Genomic DNA, 21,124 nt, shown 5'->3' with positions numbered 1-21,124 from the left:
GACCGTAAACTGGTAGTGGTCCCACCCCACCGGGAAGTGGAGGAAGTGCCCGTGACCCTCGAAAATATGTATGTGGAAATACGCAACCTGGAGGTCCAGGGCTGCGAACCAATCCCCCGGGTCTAGGGATGGAATAATAGTGACCAGGGAAAGCATACGGAACTTGTAATGGACCATAAACTGGTTGAGGTTCTGCAGGTCGAGGACAGGCCTGAGCCCACCTTTTGCCTTCGGGATCAGGAAATACCGGGAGTAAAAACCAAATTCCCGAGGTACCTTCTCCACCGCACCTAGGATGAGGAGGCATGTCACTTCCTGGTCTAGGAGGAGGACGTGCTCCGGGTCCCCGGGGGTGGGCGTTGGGGAGGGGGGACGAAGTGAACTGCAACATGTAGCCCTTGGAAATGGAACTGAGGACCCACTGGTCCGACGTTATACGGGACCATTGCACTCGGAAGGCAGATAAACGGTTGCAGAACACAAACTTTATTAACTGGGGGCTTCCCTGACAACAGGCCTGGTGGCCCCCCTCAAAGTGTCAAAAGCGCCTCTTCCCCTGCCTCTTGCCCTTGGCGGGCCCAGGTCGCCGGGCCGGGCAGGACTGACGCTAGGACCTGCGTCTCTGCTCCCTCGGCCTCTTAGGCTGGGGCTCATATCTGCCTCTAGCCAGAGGAACCGAGGTCTGTGGCCTGGGTTTGTCCTTAGCTGGTGGGACATATAGGCCCAGAGTTTGCAGGGTGGTGTGGGAGTCCTTCATCCCAGACACATGGGTCTCGGTCTGATCCGCAAACAGGGCTTTCCCGTCAAAAGGCAAGTACTGCATGAGGGACTGGGACTCCGCGGACAGTCCTGACAGCGAAAGCCACAACGCCCTGCGCATGGCAACAGCCAAGGCCATCGAACACACTGCTGGATCTGCCGTGTCCAAAGCCGCTTGGAGGGCCACTTTCGCCGCCGCAGCGCCTTCATCGACCAAAGCTCTGAACTCCTTCTTATCCTTTTCCTGAAGAAGAGGTTTGAATTTTGGCAGAGACCCCCACAAGTTAAAATCATACCGGCTCAGGAGGGCGTGGTGATTTGCCACCCTGAGCTGGAAGCTTGCCGATGAATAAACCTTCCTGCCGAAGGTATCCAATCTCCTGGCGTCTTTATCCTTGGGGGTGGGGGTGGGTTGGCCATGCCTCTCTTGGTGGTTTACAGACTCCACCACCAGAGAGTTGGGTGCCAGTTGAGAGTACAAATATTCATGCCCCTTTGCTGGCACAAAGTACTTTCTCTCCGCCTTTTTAGAAATAGGTGCCAAGGACGCCGGGGTTTGCCAAAGCGAAGTCGAGATATTGGTCACCCCCTGGTGGAGAGCTAGGGTCACATGGTCCGGTGCCGAGGAGGACAAGACGTTGAACAAGGTGTCCGACGGCTCCTCCATTTCCTCAGCCTGGAGCTGGAGATTCGAGGCGACCCGCCTAAGGAGCTCCTCGTGAGCCTTAAAATCTTTCTGCAAGGCGGGTGGTGGCACCGCAATGGATTCCTCCAGTGTCAGTGACGGGACCGGATCTGCCCCCAGGGCATCGGGCGGTACCGGCGGTTCAACCCCCAAGTCCGAGCTCGGGTGCAGTGCCGCTGTCTCGGTGCCCATTGATTTTTCCCGGTGCCGAGGCGGGGACGTCAAATGTACCTGCGATTCCCCAGCCACCAAACGGGGTCTTGTCGGTGCTGGTAGTTGGGGCCAAGGTGCCCACTGACACCACTGCCCTTGCCAGGGTGCCCCTTGCCAATGACCCACTTGGGGACCTAGCGGAGCCGCTTGATCGTGTGGGACGGGCGCGGCCTGGGGATGGGCGGCTGGGTGCCGAAGCCGAAGTCACTGAAGAGTGCACGGTACTGTAAGAGTGACGGGAGCGTCCATGGCCGTGTCGGTGCCAGCCTCGAGATTTAGATCTCGACGAAGAAGATCTGTGCCCGTCAGAGGTACCGCTTCCAGATGCCCCCCGGCGACCATGGCTACGATGCCTCAGTGCCAGTGACGGCCGAGGGGTGCTTCGCGAACTACGCCTATCGGAGCAAACACTCGAATCTGAGTGGCGGCGAGACCTGCTCCTATAACTCCGGTAGGAAGAGGCGCATTTACACCTCGTCTCGGTGCCTGCAACCCCTCTGCGTAGTGGAGGACACTCGAGACTCCCTCTCAGGCAAATCGGCCAATGGAGTGGAAATCTGACATGGGCTACGAGATGGCCTCGCAGAACAGGTAGGCACCTCATCCTCGGAACGGGGGCTATGCCGGACCAGGGAGGGTTGATGAGCTCCCAGCGGCGGCTTCCCTCGGGAGCGAGGGCCTGTCTCGGGCGGCGCGCCTGGCACCAGAAGGGCAAGGATGTCACGCGCTGCCTGTGCTGCCTCCGGCATCGACGGTATTCTCACCGCAGGAGAGGCACACGTGGACAGGACCAGACTACTCCGCTCAGCACGAGTAGGAGGTCTGGGTCCCGAGGGGGATCATAGGCTGCCCAACTCGGTTGTGGCCTCACCCCTGTCCTTCTTTCGGCGCCGCTGAGTCTTTCCTTGCTTCTTAGTGGGGGAGCGGTGCCGACTGGTTGATGGGGCGTCGCTCCGCACCAACGACATGCCCGGCACCGAGTTGGGTTGGCGTGCCAGTGCGGGGCCACTGCCAACTCCATTACTAGGGCCCGGAAATGAATATCCCTTTCACGTTTTGTTCTTGGTTTGAATGATCTGCAAATTTTACAATGCTCACTTACGTGAGTCTCGCCCAGACAGCGAAGGCACTGAGAGTGTGGGTCGCTTCTGGGCATAGAACTGTGACAGGAGTCGCACGACTTGAAGCCTGGGGGCACGGGGCATGCCCCGAGCCAGGCAACTAACTAGAGAATCAGACTACTAAGAAGAGTTGTACTACTAAGGCTAGAAGTGCTGCAGCAGAGCTGGAGCACCAAGTTCCGACTACCTTCACTGTCAGCAAGAAGGAACTGAGGGTGGGGGGAGTGCGCAGATCCCCTTATAGCGTGATATAGAGGCGCCACTCCAGGGGTCGCAGCGGTGCTCCCCCACTACGGGTACTGCTAAGGGAAAAACTTCCAGCACCGGTGCATGTGGTGAGCATGCACACCTACTGTGGAATACGCAGGAGCAATCACTCGAAGAAGTAAAATGGATAGAGTACCCATTGTGAATGATCTCTAGGATCCATTGTTCCGATGTTATGCATTCCCAGGTGCTGCAGAATGCTGCCAACCGGTGGCCAAATGGTGGATAGCCGTGGCTGGCTGCAGCAGTTGTGGGGAGTCAATCGATGCCTTGACTTACCGGAGGGTCCGGCGGCAGGCAATCGATTTTCTGGGATCGATTTATCGCGTCTGGTTAAGATCGATCCCGGAAGTGCTCGCCGTCTACGCCAGTACCCCAGCTCACCGAGAGGAGTACGCGGCATCCACGGGGGAGCCTTCCTGCCGCGTCTGGACCTGCGGTAAGTTCGGACTAAGGTACCTGAATTTGCGTACCTTAGTCCGAAGTGGGGGCTTAGTGGGGACCAGGCCTAACATGTCAAAATTGGAGATTGGATGTAGATACCTGGGACAAGACACGTTGCGGGCCAGATGGTTTACACCTTGAAAATGTATTCTTTCTTCCTCTGCAGCTTGTACTAGCATTGAGATGGATATTGGGAGGTGTGTGGTTTGTGCTAGGGCTGTGGACTAAACTTCCTCTTTTGTCATAGTGTATAGATGCCCAGCGAATGAAGAGTGGCTCAAGAATCCTTCAGGGTGTGAAGAAAGGCACCAATATTTTCTGCGAAGAGTTTAGCGTCTTCAAAGGGAAGGTCTTTGACGGTTGACTGTACCTCCTTCAGGAAGCCCAAGAGATGGAGCCATGAAACACGTCGCAACACCACAGCCATGGAGATGGATGTGGCCCTTGTGTTGGTTGCATTGAGGGCAGATTGTAACGTTGTTTTTGCTATTAATTGTCCCTCCTGAATAATGGCCTTAAATTGGTTGTGATGTGACTCAGGCAGCAGCTCAGTAAAATCAGTTTAGAATAATTTACATAATCATATTTCACCATCAGGGCTTGGTAGTTGGTGATTCGCAACTGAAGCATGACTGAGGAGTATACTTTCTTTCCGAAAAGGTCCAAACACTTCCAGTCTCTATCATAGGGAGTGAACCTCATCGGGTACTGACAGCCATGGGAATTAACAGCGTCCACCACAATGGAGTGGGTTGGAGAATGGGAGATGAGGAACTCAGTCTCCCACGTTGGGACATAATATTTTTTGTCCACCCGTTTGCAAATAGGTACCACGAGCGCTGTGGTCTGCTTGATAGTCCTTGGCGGGTCCAGAATGGCCTTGTTAATGGATAGGGAGATCTCTGAGGAAGAAGATGAGTGCACTGACTAGCATCGAGGCGGGTCAGGAAGGGAGACAGTGCATGCATGGGCCTAAGGGACACTGCTACGGAAGTTCTCTGATCTGCAGTGCAGGGACACAAGCACACCTACAGTGGAGAACGCATAGGGACACTACTTGAAGAAGAACCACTGTTTCTACTCTGGGATATTCAGCTTGAAGAAAGAGAGGTCTCTATTTTTCTTTTGTTATTTAGCTATTTCTCTATTTTAATCTATAGGTGAGTGCAGCATTCATGAAAATAAAGTGCTAACAGTGCTGGCTCAAGAAAGAAAATGGGAGAAAGAGTTATGCAGGCTTTCTCCACATAACAGTGCCAATTTAAATGAAACTTGATTGGTAATATCCTGGACCCCAACTGAACAGAAATTGCCATTTACATTTAACTGTGTTAAATTTTGTAAGTTTTTAATGGGTACAAATGGGAACCAGAATGAAATTAAACTCAATTCTAATTGGGACATGAGTGAGGATTCAAACCTGGATCTCGAGGGGCAAAAGGATCCTTCACAACTCCCATACACCAGCTCTGCTTGGTTAACTCATACAAAGCCTTGGTGAGAACAAATGTTAAGAGTTTGCACACATGGAATTCTGACATGATAATACCAATGTTGGACTGGCGAAGGGTCACCTTATAAGAGCACAAAGTTAATACAGTACTTCAGTTAGACAATTCATGTGAAGTTGTTTAAAACTGGGTATTCAAGTAAAGGGTAACATTAGCACAGAATTCACACTTTGTCAATACACTTTTTTGCAAGCTCACGAATTCTGCATTCCAGGAATCACAAAATAAAGGGGCAGCAGACAGGCAGCTAAAGGCCAAAGTATTTCTGCATACCTGGCCGGCACAAATCCCCATGCTGTTCTTTTTCGCTGGCATACACCTCCATACACCAAGCATGGTATGCAAATGAAAAAAGGTCCTCTATCTTCGAAGGAGGGCGAATGGCATTGTTCAGTCGCTTAAGCCACTCTTGACATTGCTCAAAGGTAGAGAACTGACACCTGTCCCAGAACCAAACATACATTTATTAATTTTCATGCAGAGATATCAGGTCATAAAATGTGATGAGTGATTAACCTCTGTGCAAACCAGAGATGTGAATAAACTGTTCTTTCTATTTCAGATGCTGTTGTGTAAACTGTAATGGATAGTAAAAATAACTATTCAGATAGTAATGTAATTATCCTAGGGAGTTGTCCTTCCCCCATAACCTTATATCTTTTGTATTTGCCTATGATTTGGCTCTCTGAATTTCCACAGGGACAATAACCAGGGGAAAATTCATCATCATTGTAAAGAAAATGGTCTGTGATTCTTGCTAACATCATACTGAAAGATATATCAAACATGAAGTCAAATTAAACCATATGTATAGATAGAGCCCTACCAAATTCATGGTCCATTCTGGTCAATTTCATAGTCATAGGATTTAAAAATAGCAAATTTCATGATTTCAGCTATTTAAATCTGAAATTTCACAGTGTTGTAATTGTAGGGATCCTGACCCAAAAAGGAGGGGTGTGTGTGTGTGTGTGTGTGTGGGGGGGTGCTTCAAGGTTATTGTAGAGGGGGTTGCGGTACTGCTACCCTTGCTTCTGTGCTGCTGTTACTAGTGGCACTGCCTTCAGAGCTGGGCAGTTGAAGAGCAGCGGCTGCTGGCCAGGAGCCAAGTTCTGAAGGCAGAACCGCCGCCAGCAGTGGCGCAGGCATGGTATGGTATTGCCACCCTTACTTCTGCACTGCTGCCTGCAAAGCTGGGCCTTCAGCCAGCAGCTGCCACTCTCTGGCTGCCCACCTCTGAAGGCAGCAGCACAGAATAAGGGTGGCTGGCGGAGCACTGTCTTCAGAGCTGGGTGCCCAGCCAACAGCCGCTGCTCTCTGGCTTCCCAGCCCAGAAGGCAGTGCAGAAGGGTGGCAATACCGCAACCCCCCTAAAATAACCTGGCGAACCCCCTGCAACTCCCTTTTGGGTCAGGACCCCCAGTTTGAGAAATGCTGGTCTCCCCCGTGAAATCTGTATAGTATAGGGCAGGGGTAGGCAACCTATGGCACGTGTGCGAGCTGATTTGCAGTGGCACTCACACTGCCCGGCTCTGGCCACCGGTCCAGGGGGCTCTGCATTTTAAATTTAATTTTAAATGAAGCTTCTTAAACATTTTAAAAACCTTGTTTACTTTACATACAACAATAGTTTAGTTATATATTATAGATTTATAGAAAGAGACCTTCTAAAAACATTAAAATGTATTACTGGCACACGAAACCTTAAATTAGAGTGAATAAATGACGACTCGGCACACCACTTCTAAAAGGTTGCAGACCCCTGGTATAGGGTAAAAGCACACAAAAGACCAGATTTCACAGTCCGTGGCGTGTTTTTCATGGCTGTGAATTTGGTAGGGCCCGATGTATATAAAGAGCATAATTTTCGAATTATTAAATAAACCAGTATTATCTTGTCCTAGTTTCTCAGGCCCTGATTCATTAAGGTACTTATGCACATGTCTAAACTCATGAGTAGTCCCATTCAATGAGCCTACTCACATACTCAAAGTAAGGAATGTGTTTAAAGTATCTTGCTGAATCAGGGCCTCAAAAGGGAGTCAAAACAGAAATACATAACATAAATTGCAATCTATTAATGTGTATCCCTACAAACAAAAATATATCTTCTGATCAGATACAGAGTAAATACTGTATTCCATTTGAACAATGAACTTACTTCAAACCAAGGTGGACAAGTCACAGTGCCTGTAGTCCTACATCTCCCTCAAATGCTAAACTGTTTCTTCTCTTACTAATATTTTACCAGAGGGCAAGTATAAACAATGCTTCTTTCATTTGAGCTTTGTTTTCACATTACAGCAGGAAAGAAACAATAATGGAAGACTAATTAGAGTATCCTGACCACAAGAGCCACTAGTCTGCAAAATAATATTCCATAATTACAACAGTAGCTTAGCATTTCCAAATTGGTACCTGTTCATTATGGAATAGGACTCAGAACAAGCATGGTGAAATACGGGTTTGCCCAAATTTGTACAAATTTATTAAGGAGTTTACAGTTATAAACAGGTGGCCCCAGAGTACATAAATAAAATTTACTCTTAGGATTAAAACATGCAAACTATATTTTTCATGGGGAAAACAGTCCTTTCATTTGTAATTATAATGTTTAAATGAAACTAGTGGTGGTGTGATTAGTACCAATTTTATCTGAATGCCATCCAGATAATACTCCGGTTGCACTGATGGTTAAAGACAGCAGTTGTGTCCCCTAAATTAATTAAGGTCTTGACTTTGCAGATTCTGAATCCTGCACTCTGTACAAACATTCATATAAAATTGGTACTAATCACCTCATCACTAGTTTCATTTCAACATTATAATTACAAATGAAAAGACTGTATTTTTCCCATGAAAAATATAGTTTGCATGTTTTAAACCTTTCCCTTTTTTAACCCTGCATGCATTTGGTACATCAGGTCTAGAGCACACTGCCTTCTACTGGCTCAGTGCATGAAAGCATATTTCAGAACTTTGTTTTGAAGCCTTTCCAAAAACAGTCCAAGGAAAGAAAATAAAATATAGCAAGATTTTTGAAGCTATCGTTTCTGAAGGGAATTTTGTAGGGAGAGTGAAACCAATTTTCCTAATGCAGGCTAAATAGCTAGTATTGACTCTACAACTGAGAGAAAAGTCAAATACATGCGATCTAGAGAGAAAAGCTAAATCTGAAAACATTAAGAGCTACAGGTTAAAGAGAAAGTTAAATATATAACTCAAGCTGAACAACCAACTATGATCTACTAAATCAAACCAGTCCTCAACACAATGCTATGGCCCAGGAAGCAGTTGGCATGTTACATTTTCTGAGTCGAACATGTGGGGGCTGGTGCTATTCCACTCAGGGCTGGCTTTAGGCCAATTCCCCTGAATCGGGTCCCGTGCCTAAGAGGGCCCCGCACCCTAAAGAAGAGCACCTAACTTAGGCGCCTTTCTAATTGTTACTCACCCGGCGTCGGTCTAAGAAGCTATATGATTTATTGATTTGTGTCTAGTTTTGTATTTTGGTGAGACCATTGTTACACTGGGGAAAACCACATGAAACTGAAATTAATTTCAAAATAATCTTAAAAAATGTATTGCTCCATAGGGCTAGAACATCTCTACGACCAAAGCTATTTGGCTGATCAATTTCCAGCATAGTAAAGATTTCTAAAAAATATATTGTACTACAAGAATGCAGACGCAGTAACCACTATCCTCCTTCCTAAAATGTTCAGCTACAGTACACAGCAAGAACAGAAGGAATCTTTTGGAGAAAGCATGTGCACAAAAAGCGGGGGTGGGGGGGTGGAAGAGAGGGGCCATTTCCCCTAAAATGCTGCAGCCATCCATAATTTGAAGAAGTGCAAGGTTACCTTGCTTAGATTTCATACTTTCCTGGATGAAGCAACCCTTCCACCTGCAAAGTAGTTTGTACATACCTGATAACTTTGCAGTCTTTGCAAGTCAAATGAAGTTGAAATATATCTCGGCATTCAACACTTTCTATAAGCTGTAATGGAACCTGTAATTAAAAAGATTAAATGACCTTATTACAAAACGCACTGACACTGCAGTTTCTCAGCATGTCCCATAGACACTTATTAGAGGGCTTTGTGGAGAAAGAGAGCTATAAATATAATTAAATCAATAGTTCTGATGCAGTGTATTGCTGTATTTGAGACGATTCCTTACTCCATTGTTTCTCAGCTGAGAAACCATATAAGACCACATGACACTAGCGTCTCAGCTGGTCTCACACAGGTTATATCATGGTGAAGACTAAAGGATAGGGAGTATATGTGAAGGCATGGGTGCTAGCCTGGGGCTCAGGAGACTCCCTGCCCTGCCACAGACTTCCTGTGCAACCCTGGGAAAGTCACTTAGTCTCAGTGATTCAGCACTCCACCTGTAAAATTGAGAGAATAGCATTTCTCTACCCTATGGATGGTGTAAGGATAAATACATAAAAGATTGTGAGGCACTTAGATAACATAGTTAGGGGGACTAAAAAAGTACCATAGATAAACAAATGTTTTATGTTGCTGTCATGGTTGCTTTTAAAATAATAAATCTCTTCCTATCATTCTCCCATTGACTTTAGCATGCAAGTCAGAAGGATTTTCATGAAGGTTACATATAATAAATGAAGAGATGGGGATATTTGATGGGAAAACCCTGTTTCGTTCTAAATTGGAGCAGTTTTTCTAAGTCCTCCCTTTTTGACCAGATAGCCTCATTTATAATTAATTATTTGTAAAACACCATGAACCTACATGGCATTTTACAAACAAATATGAGATTACAATCTAGGTGCCAAAAGATTGTTTACAATCCAGGTGATTTCCCCTTTCAGACAATCTGTCCATCTCTGTATCTGTTCATCCCTTTCTTCACCACTCTCCTTCCAAACCTAATCTTACATAGACAACCCTTCCTCACTGAATGCTCTATGCCCCTTACATTGCTTCATGTCTCCTCTTCCTACCCTCCAGACCCTGACCACTCATTATTACTCCTCCTTCCTCAGTCTCCAAGACCAACTCTACACTATTTCTTGCCTCTTTCTTTCAAAATCATCCATCAGTTCTACTCCCTTCCAATCCACCTTTTCTCCAGCAACAAGTCTCTTCCCTTTTGACAAGCCTTATTTAGTAACTCATCCTTCCACATTTCTTTCTGAGCAATTTGTCATCCTTTCTTCCAGGCAACCCTTCATATCAATTTCATTTCCTTCTCTTTTGGTACAATCCATCCTCTAGTCTTTGTCCACCTTCATTTCCTCTTCAGCCCCTCTTTCCATCCTTTATTACTCGCCCTATAAAACTCTTCCCTGCCAAATTATCTTTCCTTATTCTCCCATCCTTTCTCACAGATGACCTTTCGTTTCCATCAAGCTCTCTTTTTTCATGCTGAAGCACACTGCAAATCAGACTCACTCAGTGCAGTTAGTCTACTCTTCAAAGAGCCGTAAGTTATATTTGCAGGCAGTACAACATACAATAGTGTCTATCTAAATATAGCAGCAGAGAAGCAACTTTTTAAAAAAACAGCCATGCATTGCTATCAAAGCCCAACAATGTCACAGTATAGAGGGTATCGCAGCATCATGCTCTCGCAGTATCTTAGTTTCTCAACTGTCTCTGCTATAGTTCATTATCTCCCTTCAAACATTAGCAACACTTTAGAACTCTGGAAAACATTATCAAAATTAAATAAAGTTTCTCCCACATTTCTGAATTCCTGAAGCTGACTGTGGCTTAATGGCAACATTATGTCTGGGGGAAAAGAATAGTAATACATAAATATGATGGGGAAAATCTGAAAACATAAACTGACCCAACTGAGATTCATGTAATAATTAAAACTACAAAATAATTCCCACTCAGCCAGTATTACTTCATAGAATCACTGAAATGTAGGGCTGAAAGGGACCTTGATATGTCATTAAGTCCAGCCCCCTGTGCCAAGGCAGGACCTAGTAAACCTAAATTTGATAGATGTTCACCAAACCTGTGCTTAAAAACCTCCAGGCATGGGGATTCTACAACCTCCCTGGGAAGCATATTCCAGTGTTTAACTACCCTTACAGTTAGAAAGTTCTTAATATCAAACCTAAATCTCCCTTGCTGCAGATTAAGCCCATTACTTCTTGTCCTACTACTTTCTGATGGGGATACAAAGGGAAGCCACAAGAGCGGTCATGCGACTCTCCTCAACAGTATGTTTCGGGTGCCCAGGGCAACCATCAGAGAGGTAAATCACTGTGGGGCAGGGGGCGGGACTGGGGAAGACCCAGGTGGTGGTTCCTATCCTGTGCCCGGCTCAGCTGGTAGTGTGGACTGGGGAGGATGGGACTTCCTCTTCCCCTGCACAGCATCCAGGGCCAGGCCAGACCCACCCCCAGATTTCTCCCCCAGCTGCAGGAAGCTCTGCAAACTCCCTCCCTCCCACCACCCCGCTTCCTGCAACCATTGCTCCTCAGCTGCAGGGTGTGGAATCCCTGAACAGGTAGCTGCTCCCCCATCTGCCCAACCCCCGTGCATCCAGACCCCTTCATACCCAGACCCTCCCACTGAGCCTCAGCCCCCCATACTCAGAATCCCCTCGATGAGCCCCACTCCCTCTGCACCTGGACCACACCAATGAGCCACCCACACCCGGATCCCCACCTCACTGAGCCCCAACCAGTTGTACCTGGATCCCCACCCCACTGAGTCCCACTCTCCCAACATCTGGACACCCCACCACTGAGCCCCAAACCATTCATCTAGACCACCCTGCAGAATCCCATTACCATTGCACACAAAATCCCCCAACAAGCCCCTGTGCATCCAGATCCCCTCCACACCCAGATTGCCCCACATGTGGATCCCCTCACACAGAACCCTCTCAATCCACATGTGGATCCCCCACGTAAGTCTCTCCACACTTGGATCTTGCCTTGCTGAGCCTGCCTGCCCATACCTGGTGCACCTGGCATGGAGAGGCAGGGCCCTGAGGTGTTTCTGGGGTAGGCGTGGTCCTTGGGTTGGGACCTCACCACTGATCCCGGTCCCCGGGGGAGAGAGGAAGAGGAGCTGCACAGTGATCTCCCACCTCTGTGCAGCCAGTGGCCTGTGTACCCCAGTGCCATGCTGGAGCCTCCACATTTATTTGACAAATAAAATTTGCAGAATTTTAAAATATTGTGTGCAGAATTTTTATTTATTTATTTTTTTTGTAGCAGGATTTTTAATTTTTTGGCACAGAATGCCCTCAGGAGTAATAGTTTCAGCCTTTCCTTAAAAAAATTAAATCAAGAGATATCAGCCTGGGAATTCGAGTTTTGATGTGCACTCAAAATGCCATCGTTGAATTTACTAATGATCCCTTGGATGAATATAAGTCAACACTTTTGATAGTCATAGTTTCATCAGGTTATGTGTGGTCTGCTGGGCCTTTTCTTTTTCCACTTAAAACCCCATGTTCCTATTGCTATGCTGATCTATCAATTTATCCAGTGAAAGGACTCATGCATACAGCCCTTCTCTGCTGTGTTGCAAGGTGAGCATCATCAACACAATTTTTTTCTGGTCAAAGCACAGGTGCAGCAAGTGATCTAGAAGCATTGTGCTACTTACTGAGATTTCACAAGCATCAGATTGATAGACAGTCTTTTGAATTGTAAACAAAAAACCAAGATTAAGATAAAAGCCAAAGACTGGGTTTGGGTATTTTTAACTGGATTCCATCTTCTCCACACAGCTGCCCCTTGCAAAAGTCCAAGAATTGGCATGCATACTGCATTCACTGGAAGGCCACTTCTTCAGCTGTTGCATGGGAACAGCTTGCACTTCCTTCAATAGGAGTTGCCTGCATGCAGCAGCTGTGGAATCAGGCTCTGGGAATTCATTCCATTTGAGAATACTGCATCCAACACAACATGCTACAAGCGGGTACTTTTGTAAGAGGTCCTGTCTTATACACAGAAGTATTTTTCTTCAGTGAGGTGGGAAGGTTGTTATCTCATTCAGAGTACCAACATCTAATTTAGGATATTAAGTCTTACACAAATTAGAATGTACGAGTCACAGGTGGTGGCCCCTTAAAGGGAGATGGGCCTCAGTCCACCTGTGACAAGCTTATCTCTCATCATATGGCTGGTGGGTCAGAGGACCCAATCAGGCCTGTGGTAAATAAAGAAGAGGCTGGGGAGAGAAGGGGCTGTATGTGGGTGTTGGTAGATGCTTGCAGATGCTGCAGGGAGTAATAAGGCTGCTGCCGGACACTGAGTCAGCGGGAGAGACTCTGCTGGGGAAGGAGGCCTGTGGAGAAGGCAGACAGGGTCAAATGACAGGTAAGAAGTGCTTGGAGAGAAAGAAGGCAGACCCTCTAGAAGGAGGGGTTATGCCCAGCGTGGGACATGGGTGGGAAAAAAGAAAAAGGAACTTTGAAAAGACTGACCCTCTCTGAGACTGCGGCAGAAAAACTTTATTTTTGTGTTTATTTTATGTTAATAAACCTGACCCCCAAAAAGGGGCACTGAATGGATACAAGCCTTTGTAGAGTTATTGAGGAACCTGAGTAAAGGGGAAACAGAGGCAGAGTGCTGCAGAGCACCTCTTGGCCAACAGGTGGTGCTACAGGGTAGGTGCACTCCCTGTTACATATTGAGCTGGTGTCTTCGCCCACGGCAGGAGTACTTCTCCATCTGCTAACATCCACCTGTAGCCCCTTTGCTCTCCCAGCCTCTTCCTTATCTACTGCAGGTCTGATTGGCTCTCCTGACCCACCAGTTACATGACCTACATCCTGAAGAGAGGAGTGAAGCTTGTCAACGGTGGGATTAGGGCCTTAAGGGACCAGCCACCCTCTGACAGTATGATATGCTCAAAATTAAAATAAAGCTTACAAAATTGGTAAACCTCCAAGTTATGAAAAGCCCCTTCCTATGCTAAACCAGTTCTTTTTTAAAGGGCAATTCTGATTTAAAGAAACAATGGAGATAAATAGGGTCAACAGTTCACAGCACACTTTCAAATTATAGATGCACCATTTGTGCAGATCATAGAATATCAAGGTTGGAAGGGACCTCAGGAGATCATCTAGTCCAACCCACTGCTCAAAGCAGGTCTAATCCCCAGACAGATTTTTGCCCAGATCCCTAAGTGGCCCCCTCAATGACTGAACTCACAACCCTGGGTTTAGCAGCCCAACGCTCAAACCACTGAGCTATCCCTATCTTCTATAGCTGAAGTGTTTACTGTCCCAAACTACGACACTAAAAATGGTGCCTAATCATTGCATTTATCTTCTATCCTCCATGTTAAGTCCTTTCTACCTAGAGCACTAGGTTAGCAGAGAAGATCAAATTCTGTTGCAGAAGAATAAGCATTCTAGTCTATTTCTTACATCATCAACATAAATGTCATCTGAATTCTTATGATTAATGATAATATATGAAGTAGAACTAACAGCACTTGAGGAATCAGGTGGAGTCTGCAGTTTTGACTGGCAGTAAACTGTTGTAATTTGTAAACTGAACCGACCAGATAGAAAACTCACTGAGGCACAATAAATATTGAAATACCAACATAATTTTGTAGACTCATTTCTGATCATAAACAGTGAGGTTTTGGTTTAAAAACAAACTTTCAGTGCTGATCATCATCATCATCAAGGAAAATCCCAAAATGGCATAACCTCATTGCATCGAGCGCCCACCTGGTTCACTCTCTTAACTCGGTCCTTAAGCCGGTCTGGCTGGATATTCAGTCTATATCCATCACTGGTGATCTTATGCCACTAAAGCTTTTGGCACCTACATGACAGCCAATTGTGTAGTGGCATTCATGAAAACCGCTAAACTGACAGTCTTTGCAAATTAAATCCTGTATTTATCCACAGACAGGCAGGGGCAGTGCAAGCATTTACACATGCCCTGATCCAGTGGCCAATTCTAGGGGTTCAAGTCCTTGGCTTCTCTGCTGAGATGCTAAACTGATGCCTCGCTGTGGTAACACATTTTATAACTAGGCCAGCAAGCAGCCTGCTAGGAAATGATCAGATTACCCACCAATTTTGCATGCCACAAGACAGCTGTCAGACGATAATTTTCAGACACTACCAGTGTATGCTAGAATTAAACTGGTGACCAAGAGGTGAAAGCCTTTATCTACTTTCTATTATCAATCCCATAAACCACTCCGACCCTCAATTTTATTTTAACATAGTGACAATCTAAGTGCCCTCTAAGCTGCGCGGCCAGGCGGCCATCCAGCAGGCTATCAAGTGCCGTGCACTTCAGGTGTCCCACCCCCCACTGCAGTGCTGCTCCTGCCCTTTGCCTTGGAACCCCTGACCAGCTGCTCCCAGGAGCCTCTGCTTGCTGTGCAGAGCAGGGGGAGGGAGGGACTGATGTCAGGGTGTTCCCCTCCCCTGTACTCCCTCTCCCCAGAGCGTGGGGGGACACGACAGGGCAACCTAGAGATCCAGGTACACACCAAGGGAAGGGTAGGAAGTAGCCCAGGGACATCTGACTACGGTCCCTGGGGTGGCAGACAACCCACCTTTGACCAGGAGGCCTGTGGGAGTCTACCATCTGCCAGAGATCCTTGATTTATTTGGAGGGTTAATTAAAAAATTCTGGAGGTGGCCCCCCAATAAGGCCCCAGGATTGCCAGTCTCCATAGAAACAGGTTTGAGAATATGCCTGAACAAGGAGGGCAACAGGGTGGTACAAAGTGAGCCACAGGTGTTTCCCTCGCCCCACTGCCAGCTGGAAGCCAGGGCAAAAAGCCCTGGCGGCTTTGCCCATCCCTCTCCGCCCCTCTGCTCCTGGTTGGGAGCCAGGGGAGAATGGACCATGCTCTCAGCTGGGAGTCAGGCAGCCTTGTCAATTTCACAGCTCAAGACGGCTGCCTGGCTGAGGGGGAGCGGGTTGGGAAGGAAATGAGGGCAGCTGGCCCTTGCTCCCTGGGGACAGGACCCTGGGTGCTTTCCCACACTCTGAGCGAGGAAAGGGGAGGGGAAAAGCTGTGGGTGGCTTCCCCAACCTCCGGCAGGGTAGGAGGGGGGAAGCCTGCCGGGATCCCGGGACCCTGTGAGGCAGCCAGGCTCCCAGCAGGGAGCTGTCTGCAGAGCTGAGAGACCTGGATCTCAGCTCCCCACCCTGTCCTTCTTAGGTTGGTGGAAGCGCTCCCTGGTGAGGATGCGTACCACCGATCCAAGGAGCGTAGTGTGGACATGAACCACTGCAGAAATTAGGTTGACTAATAAGAACATAAGAACGGCCGTACCAGGTCAGACCAAAGGTCCATCTAGCCCAGTATTCTGTCTGCCGACAGTGGCCAATGCCAGGTGCCCCAGAGGGAGTGAACCTAACAGGCAATGACCAAGTGATCTCTCTCCTGCCATCCATCTCCATCCTCTGACAAACAGAGGCTAGGGACACCATTCCTTACCCATCCTGGCTAATAGCCACTAATGGACTTAACCACCATGAATTTATCCAGTTCTCTTTTAAATGCTGTTATAGTCCTAGCCTTCACAACCTCCTCAGGTAAGGAGTTCCACAAGTTGACTGTGCGCTGCGTGAAGAAGAACTTCCTTGTATTTGTTTTAAACCTGCTGCCTATTAATTTCATTTGGTGACCCCTAGTTCTTGTATTATGGGAATAAGTAAATAACTTTTCCTTATCCACTTTCTCCACATCACTCATGATTTTATATACCTCTATCATATCCCCCCTTAGTCTCCACTTTTCCAAGCTGAAGAGTCATAGCCTCTTTCATCTCTCCTCATATGGTACCCGTTCCAAACCCCTAATCATTTTAGTTGCCCTTTTCTGAACCTTTTCTAGTGCCAGTATATCTTTTTCGAGATGAGGAGACCACATCTGTAAGCAGTATTCGAGATGTGGGCGTACCATTGATTTATATAAGGGCAATAATATATTCCCAGTCTTATTTTCTATTCCCTTTTTAATGATTCCTAACATCCTGTTTGCTTTTTTGACCGCCTCTGCGCACTGCGCGGCCATCTTCAGAGAACTATCCACGATGACTCCAAGATCTTTTTCCTGACTCGTTGTAGCTAAATTAGCCCCCATCATATTGTATGTATAGTTGGGGTTATTTTTTTTTCAATGTGCATTACTTTACATTTATCCACATTAAATTTCATTTGCAATTTTGTTGCCCAATCACTTAGTTTTGTGAGATCTTTTTGAAGTTCATCACAGTCTGCTTTGGTCTTAACTATCTTGAGCAGTTTAGTATCATCTGCAAACTTTGCCACCTCACTGTTTACCCCTTTCTCCAGATCATTTATGAATAAGTTGAATTGGATTGGTCCAAGGACTGACCCTTGAGAAACACCACTAGTTACCCCTCTCCATTCTGAGAATTTATCATTAATTCCTACCCTTTGTTTCCTGTCTTTTTAACCAGTTCTCAGTCCATGAAAGGACCTTCCCTTTTATCCCATGACAGCTTAATTTACGTAAGAGCCTTTGGTGAGGGACCTTGTCAAAGGCTTTCTGGAAATCTAAGTACACTATGTCCACTGGATCCCCCTTGTCCATATGTTTGTTGACCCCTTCAAAGAACTGTAATAGATTAGTAAGACATGATTTCCCTTTACAGAAACCATGTTGACTATTGCTCAACAGTTTGTTTTTCCTATGTGTCTGACAATTTTATTCTTAACTATTGTTTCGACTAATTTGCCCGGTACTGACGTTAGACTTACCGGTTTGTAATTGCTGGGATCACCTCTAGAGCCCTTTTTAAATATTGGTGTTACATTAGCTAACTTTCAGTCATTGGATACAGAATCCGATTTAAAGGACAGGTTACAAACCTTAGTTAATAGTTCCGCAACTTCACATTTGAGTTCTTTCAGAACTCTTGGGTGAATGCCATCTTGTCCGGGTGACTTGTTAATGTCGAGCTTATCAAATAATTCCAAAACCTCCTCCAGTGACACTTCAATCTGTGACCGTTCCTCAGATTTGTCACCTACAAAAGCCGGCTCAGGTTTGGGAACCTCCCTAACATCCTCAGCCGTGAAGACTGAAGCAAAGAATCCATTTAGTTTCTCCGCAATGACTTTATCGTCTTCAAGTTCTCCTTTTGTATCTCGATCATCAAAGTGCCCCACTGGTTGTTTAGCAGGCTTCCTGCTTCTGATGTACTTAAAAAAACATTTTGCTATTACCTTTGGAGTTTTTGGCTAGCCGTTCTTCAAACTCCTCTTTGGCTTTTCTTATTACATTCTTGCACTTAATCTGGCAGCGTTTATGCTCCTTTCTATTTGCCTCACTAGGATTTGATTTCCACTTTTTAAAGGAAGTCTTTTTATCTCTCACTGCTTCTTTTACATGGTGGTTAAGCCACAGTGGCTCTTTTTTAGTTCTTTTACTGTGTTTCTTAATTTGGGGTATACATTGAAGTTGGGCATCTATTATGGTGTCTTTAAAAAGTGCCCATGAAGCTTGCAGGGATTTCACTTTAGTCACTGTACCTTTTAACTTCTGTTTAACTAATCCCCTCATTTTTGCATAGTTCCCCTTTTTGAAATTAAATGCCACAGTGTTGGGCTGTTGAGATGTTCTTCCCACCACAGGGATGTTGAATGCTATTGTATTATGGTCACTATTTCCAAGCGGTCCTGTTATAGTTACCTCTTGGACCAGCTCCTGCGCTCCACTCAGGACTAATTCTAAAGTTGCCTTTCCCCTTGTGGGTTCCGGTACCAGCTACACCATGAAGCAGTCATTTAAAGTATCGAGAAATTTTATCTCTGCATTTCGTCCTGAAGTGAAATGTTTCCAGTCAATATGGGGATAATTGAAATCCCCCATTATTATTGAGTTCTTAATTTTGATAGCCTCTCTAATTTCCCTTAGCATTTTATCATCACTATCACTGTCCTGGTCAGGTGGTCAATAATAGATCCCTAATGTTATATTCTTATTAGAGCATGACATTTCTATCCATAGAGATTCTACGGAACATGTGGATTCACTTAAGATTTTTACTTCATTTGATTCTACATTTTCTTTCCCATATAGTGCCACTCCCCCCCCTGCACGATCTGTTCTGTCCTTCTGATAGTTTTGTACCCCGGAATGATTGTGTGCCGTTGATTGCTCTCAGTCCACCAGGTTTCTGTGATGCCTATTATATCAATATCCTCCTTTATCACAAGGCACTCTAGTTCACCCATCTTATTATTTAGACTTCTAGCATTTGTGCACAAGCACTTTAAAAACTTGTCACTGTTTATTTGTCTGCCCTTTTCTGATGTGTCAGATTCTTTTTTATATGAATGTGGCCCTTACATTATCCTCTTTCATCCTCTTCTCCTGACAATAATCTAGAGATTCTCTATCATTAGACTCTTCCCTAAGAGAGGTCTCTGTCCGATCCACATGCTCCTCTGCAGCAGTCGGCTTTCCCCCATCTCCTAGTTTAAAAACTGCTCTACAACCTTTTTAATGTTTAGTGCCAGCAGTCTGGTTCCACTTTGGTTTAGGTGGAGCCCATCTCTCCTGTGTAGTTTGGTTTATAGGTTTTAAGGGGAATAAAGAGAAACAGAACCGGCAAGGGACCCTCGCTCCCTTCCCACTCCCCTTCCAAACTCCCTTGCGAAACTCCCTTTTAGCAGCCCCTGTTCACAAAGCAGCAGCCCGTTCGCAAAGCCAGTGAAGCTATTCTGTACCACCACCAACAGAATCTAGCCACAAAGCTAGCTTCTGTGACCCCAGGAGGGTTATTCAGTGTCAGGGAATCTTCTGCAGTGTAGCTCCTATGTCACTCCTCCCTTTCTGCTGCCAGCACAGAGGAGAGAGGGTGGCTTGGTGGAAGCAAAAGGGGTGCAGCTGAGGCTTTTCTATGTCATGCTGATCCCTGGCCATCATTCTGCTCCATGTGGGTTATTAACAGCTGTAGCAACGTAGAGCATCCCAAAGGTTGCTCCTAATTTACATTAAAAGATTGGCTCCAAAATGAAAAATAAACTTTACACTAACTTTGTGCACATGCACACTCATACATCTCTGTCTTGCGTGCTCCTTAGCTGCAACTGAAGATCTGACCCTTATTGCAAATTTTTGCCCTTATAGTGAGGAAAATATCTAAACCCAGAAAAACAAAGAGACACTTTTCCCCAAAACCCTCGCACTGCTATTTTTAGCACATCGACAGAGTACATGGATGGAAGTTACGCTAGTCTGACAAATATACCAGTATAGTTTCTCATGTCCACAATTCAGGAACTAAAAAAATTTACACAATCAATTATAATTATGTCTTTGAAGTAGTTTTTAAAAATTCACAAATCATATGTACATTATTAGAGCTATTATAATCTACCTAGTATAATATATATTTGCATGAAGCTTTAGTTTTAGAATACTGGTAAAAAGCTTCATGCAAACGATTAAAAAAAAATTAAGTAACATTATTGGCTCTGCCACAAACTGATAAAAGAAACGCTCAAAGTTAAGACTGACATACCATCATAAAATAAAGCTAACATACCATCAAGAACCAAAGTTATGTATCCAAAAAATACAGCAGATGTCCCAGATTACTTTGTGACATGTACTACAATTAACTGAGTGGAGGACAATTGTCGAACTTATGTTTGAATTTCTTTGGTTTTTTTGTCAGCACTAAAATAACAACATTACTACTTATGCTGTTTAACAACCATCTCAGCAATGGGCATTTCCTGATTAGCTCGCAGCAGTCGATGACATTAACTCTAGCCAGGCAATCTTCAGGAAATGTCTAGGGAGGTGGTTCATAAATTAAGCATTTTGATATTTATTTAATTTGCTGGTTTTGTTTTATCACAAGTGTGTAATGTATATGCTTCTGTACTGTGTGCAAAGTACCAGGTAGTTCTATATAATTAATGGCTGATATTTTAGCCAGTCAGACTACACAGATTATTTGTCAGCATTGTATTTAGTAACTTAAGACTGCACAAAAGCTATGTAAATCACATTTTATATTGTCAGAACCTGGACACACATGACAAAATGTTCAAAAATGGGTGCCTAAACTTAGGCTCCTAAATAGGATTTGGAAAGATGTTGAGCATCCATAGTTCTACTGAAGTCAACAGAAACTGCTGAGTGCTC

The 21,124-nt window shown here is 45.6% G+C and overlaps 1 protein-coding gene across 10 annotated transcripts in view; it reads right to left on the bottom strand.

The window, feature by feature from the left end:
* MTMR3 (myotubularin related protein 3) overlaps positions 1–21,124 on the bottom strand; it is a 208,749-nt gene that overhangs the window by 70,499 nt on the left and 117,126 nt on the right. For all 10 annotated transcript variants that reach the window (XM_034790895.1, XM_034790894.1, XM_034790900.1 and 7 more), the window contains 2 exons: positions 8,930–9,012; positions 5,274–5,440 (listed from right to left, as the gene is read on the bottom strand). In XM_034790895.1, coding sequence (XP_034646786.1) covers positions 5,274–5,440; positions 8,930–9,012 — 250 coding nt within the window. The remainder of the gene's footprint in view (positions 1–5,273; positions 5,441–8,929; positions 9,013–21,124) is intronic.

Source organism: Trachemys scripta, chromosome 15 (assembly GCF_013100865.1).
Source record: "Trachemys scripta elegans isolate TJP31775 chromosome 15, CAS_Tse_1.0, whole genome shotgun sequence".
Classification (NCBI taxonomy): Eukaryota; Metazoa; Chordata; order Testudines; family Emydidae; genus Trachemys; species Trachemys scripta.
The sequence above is the reverse complement of the archived record's forward strand: the minus strand, read 5'-3'. Positions and strand labels throughout refer to the sequence as shown.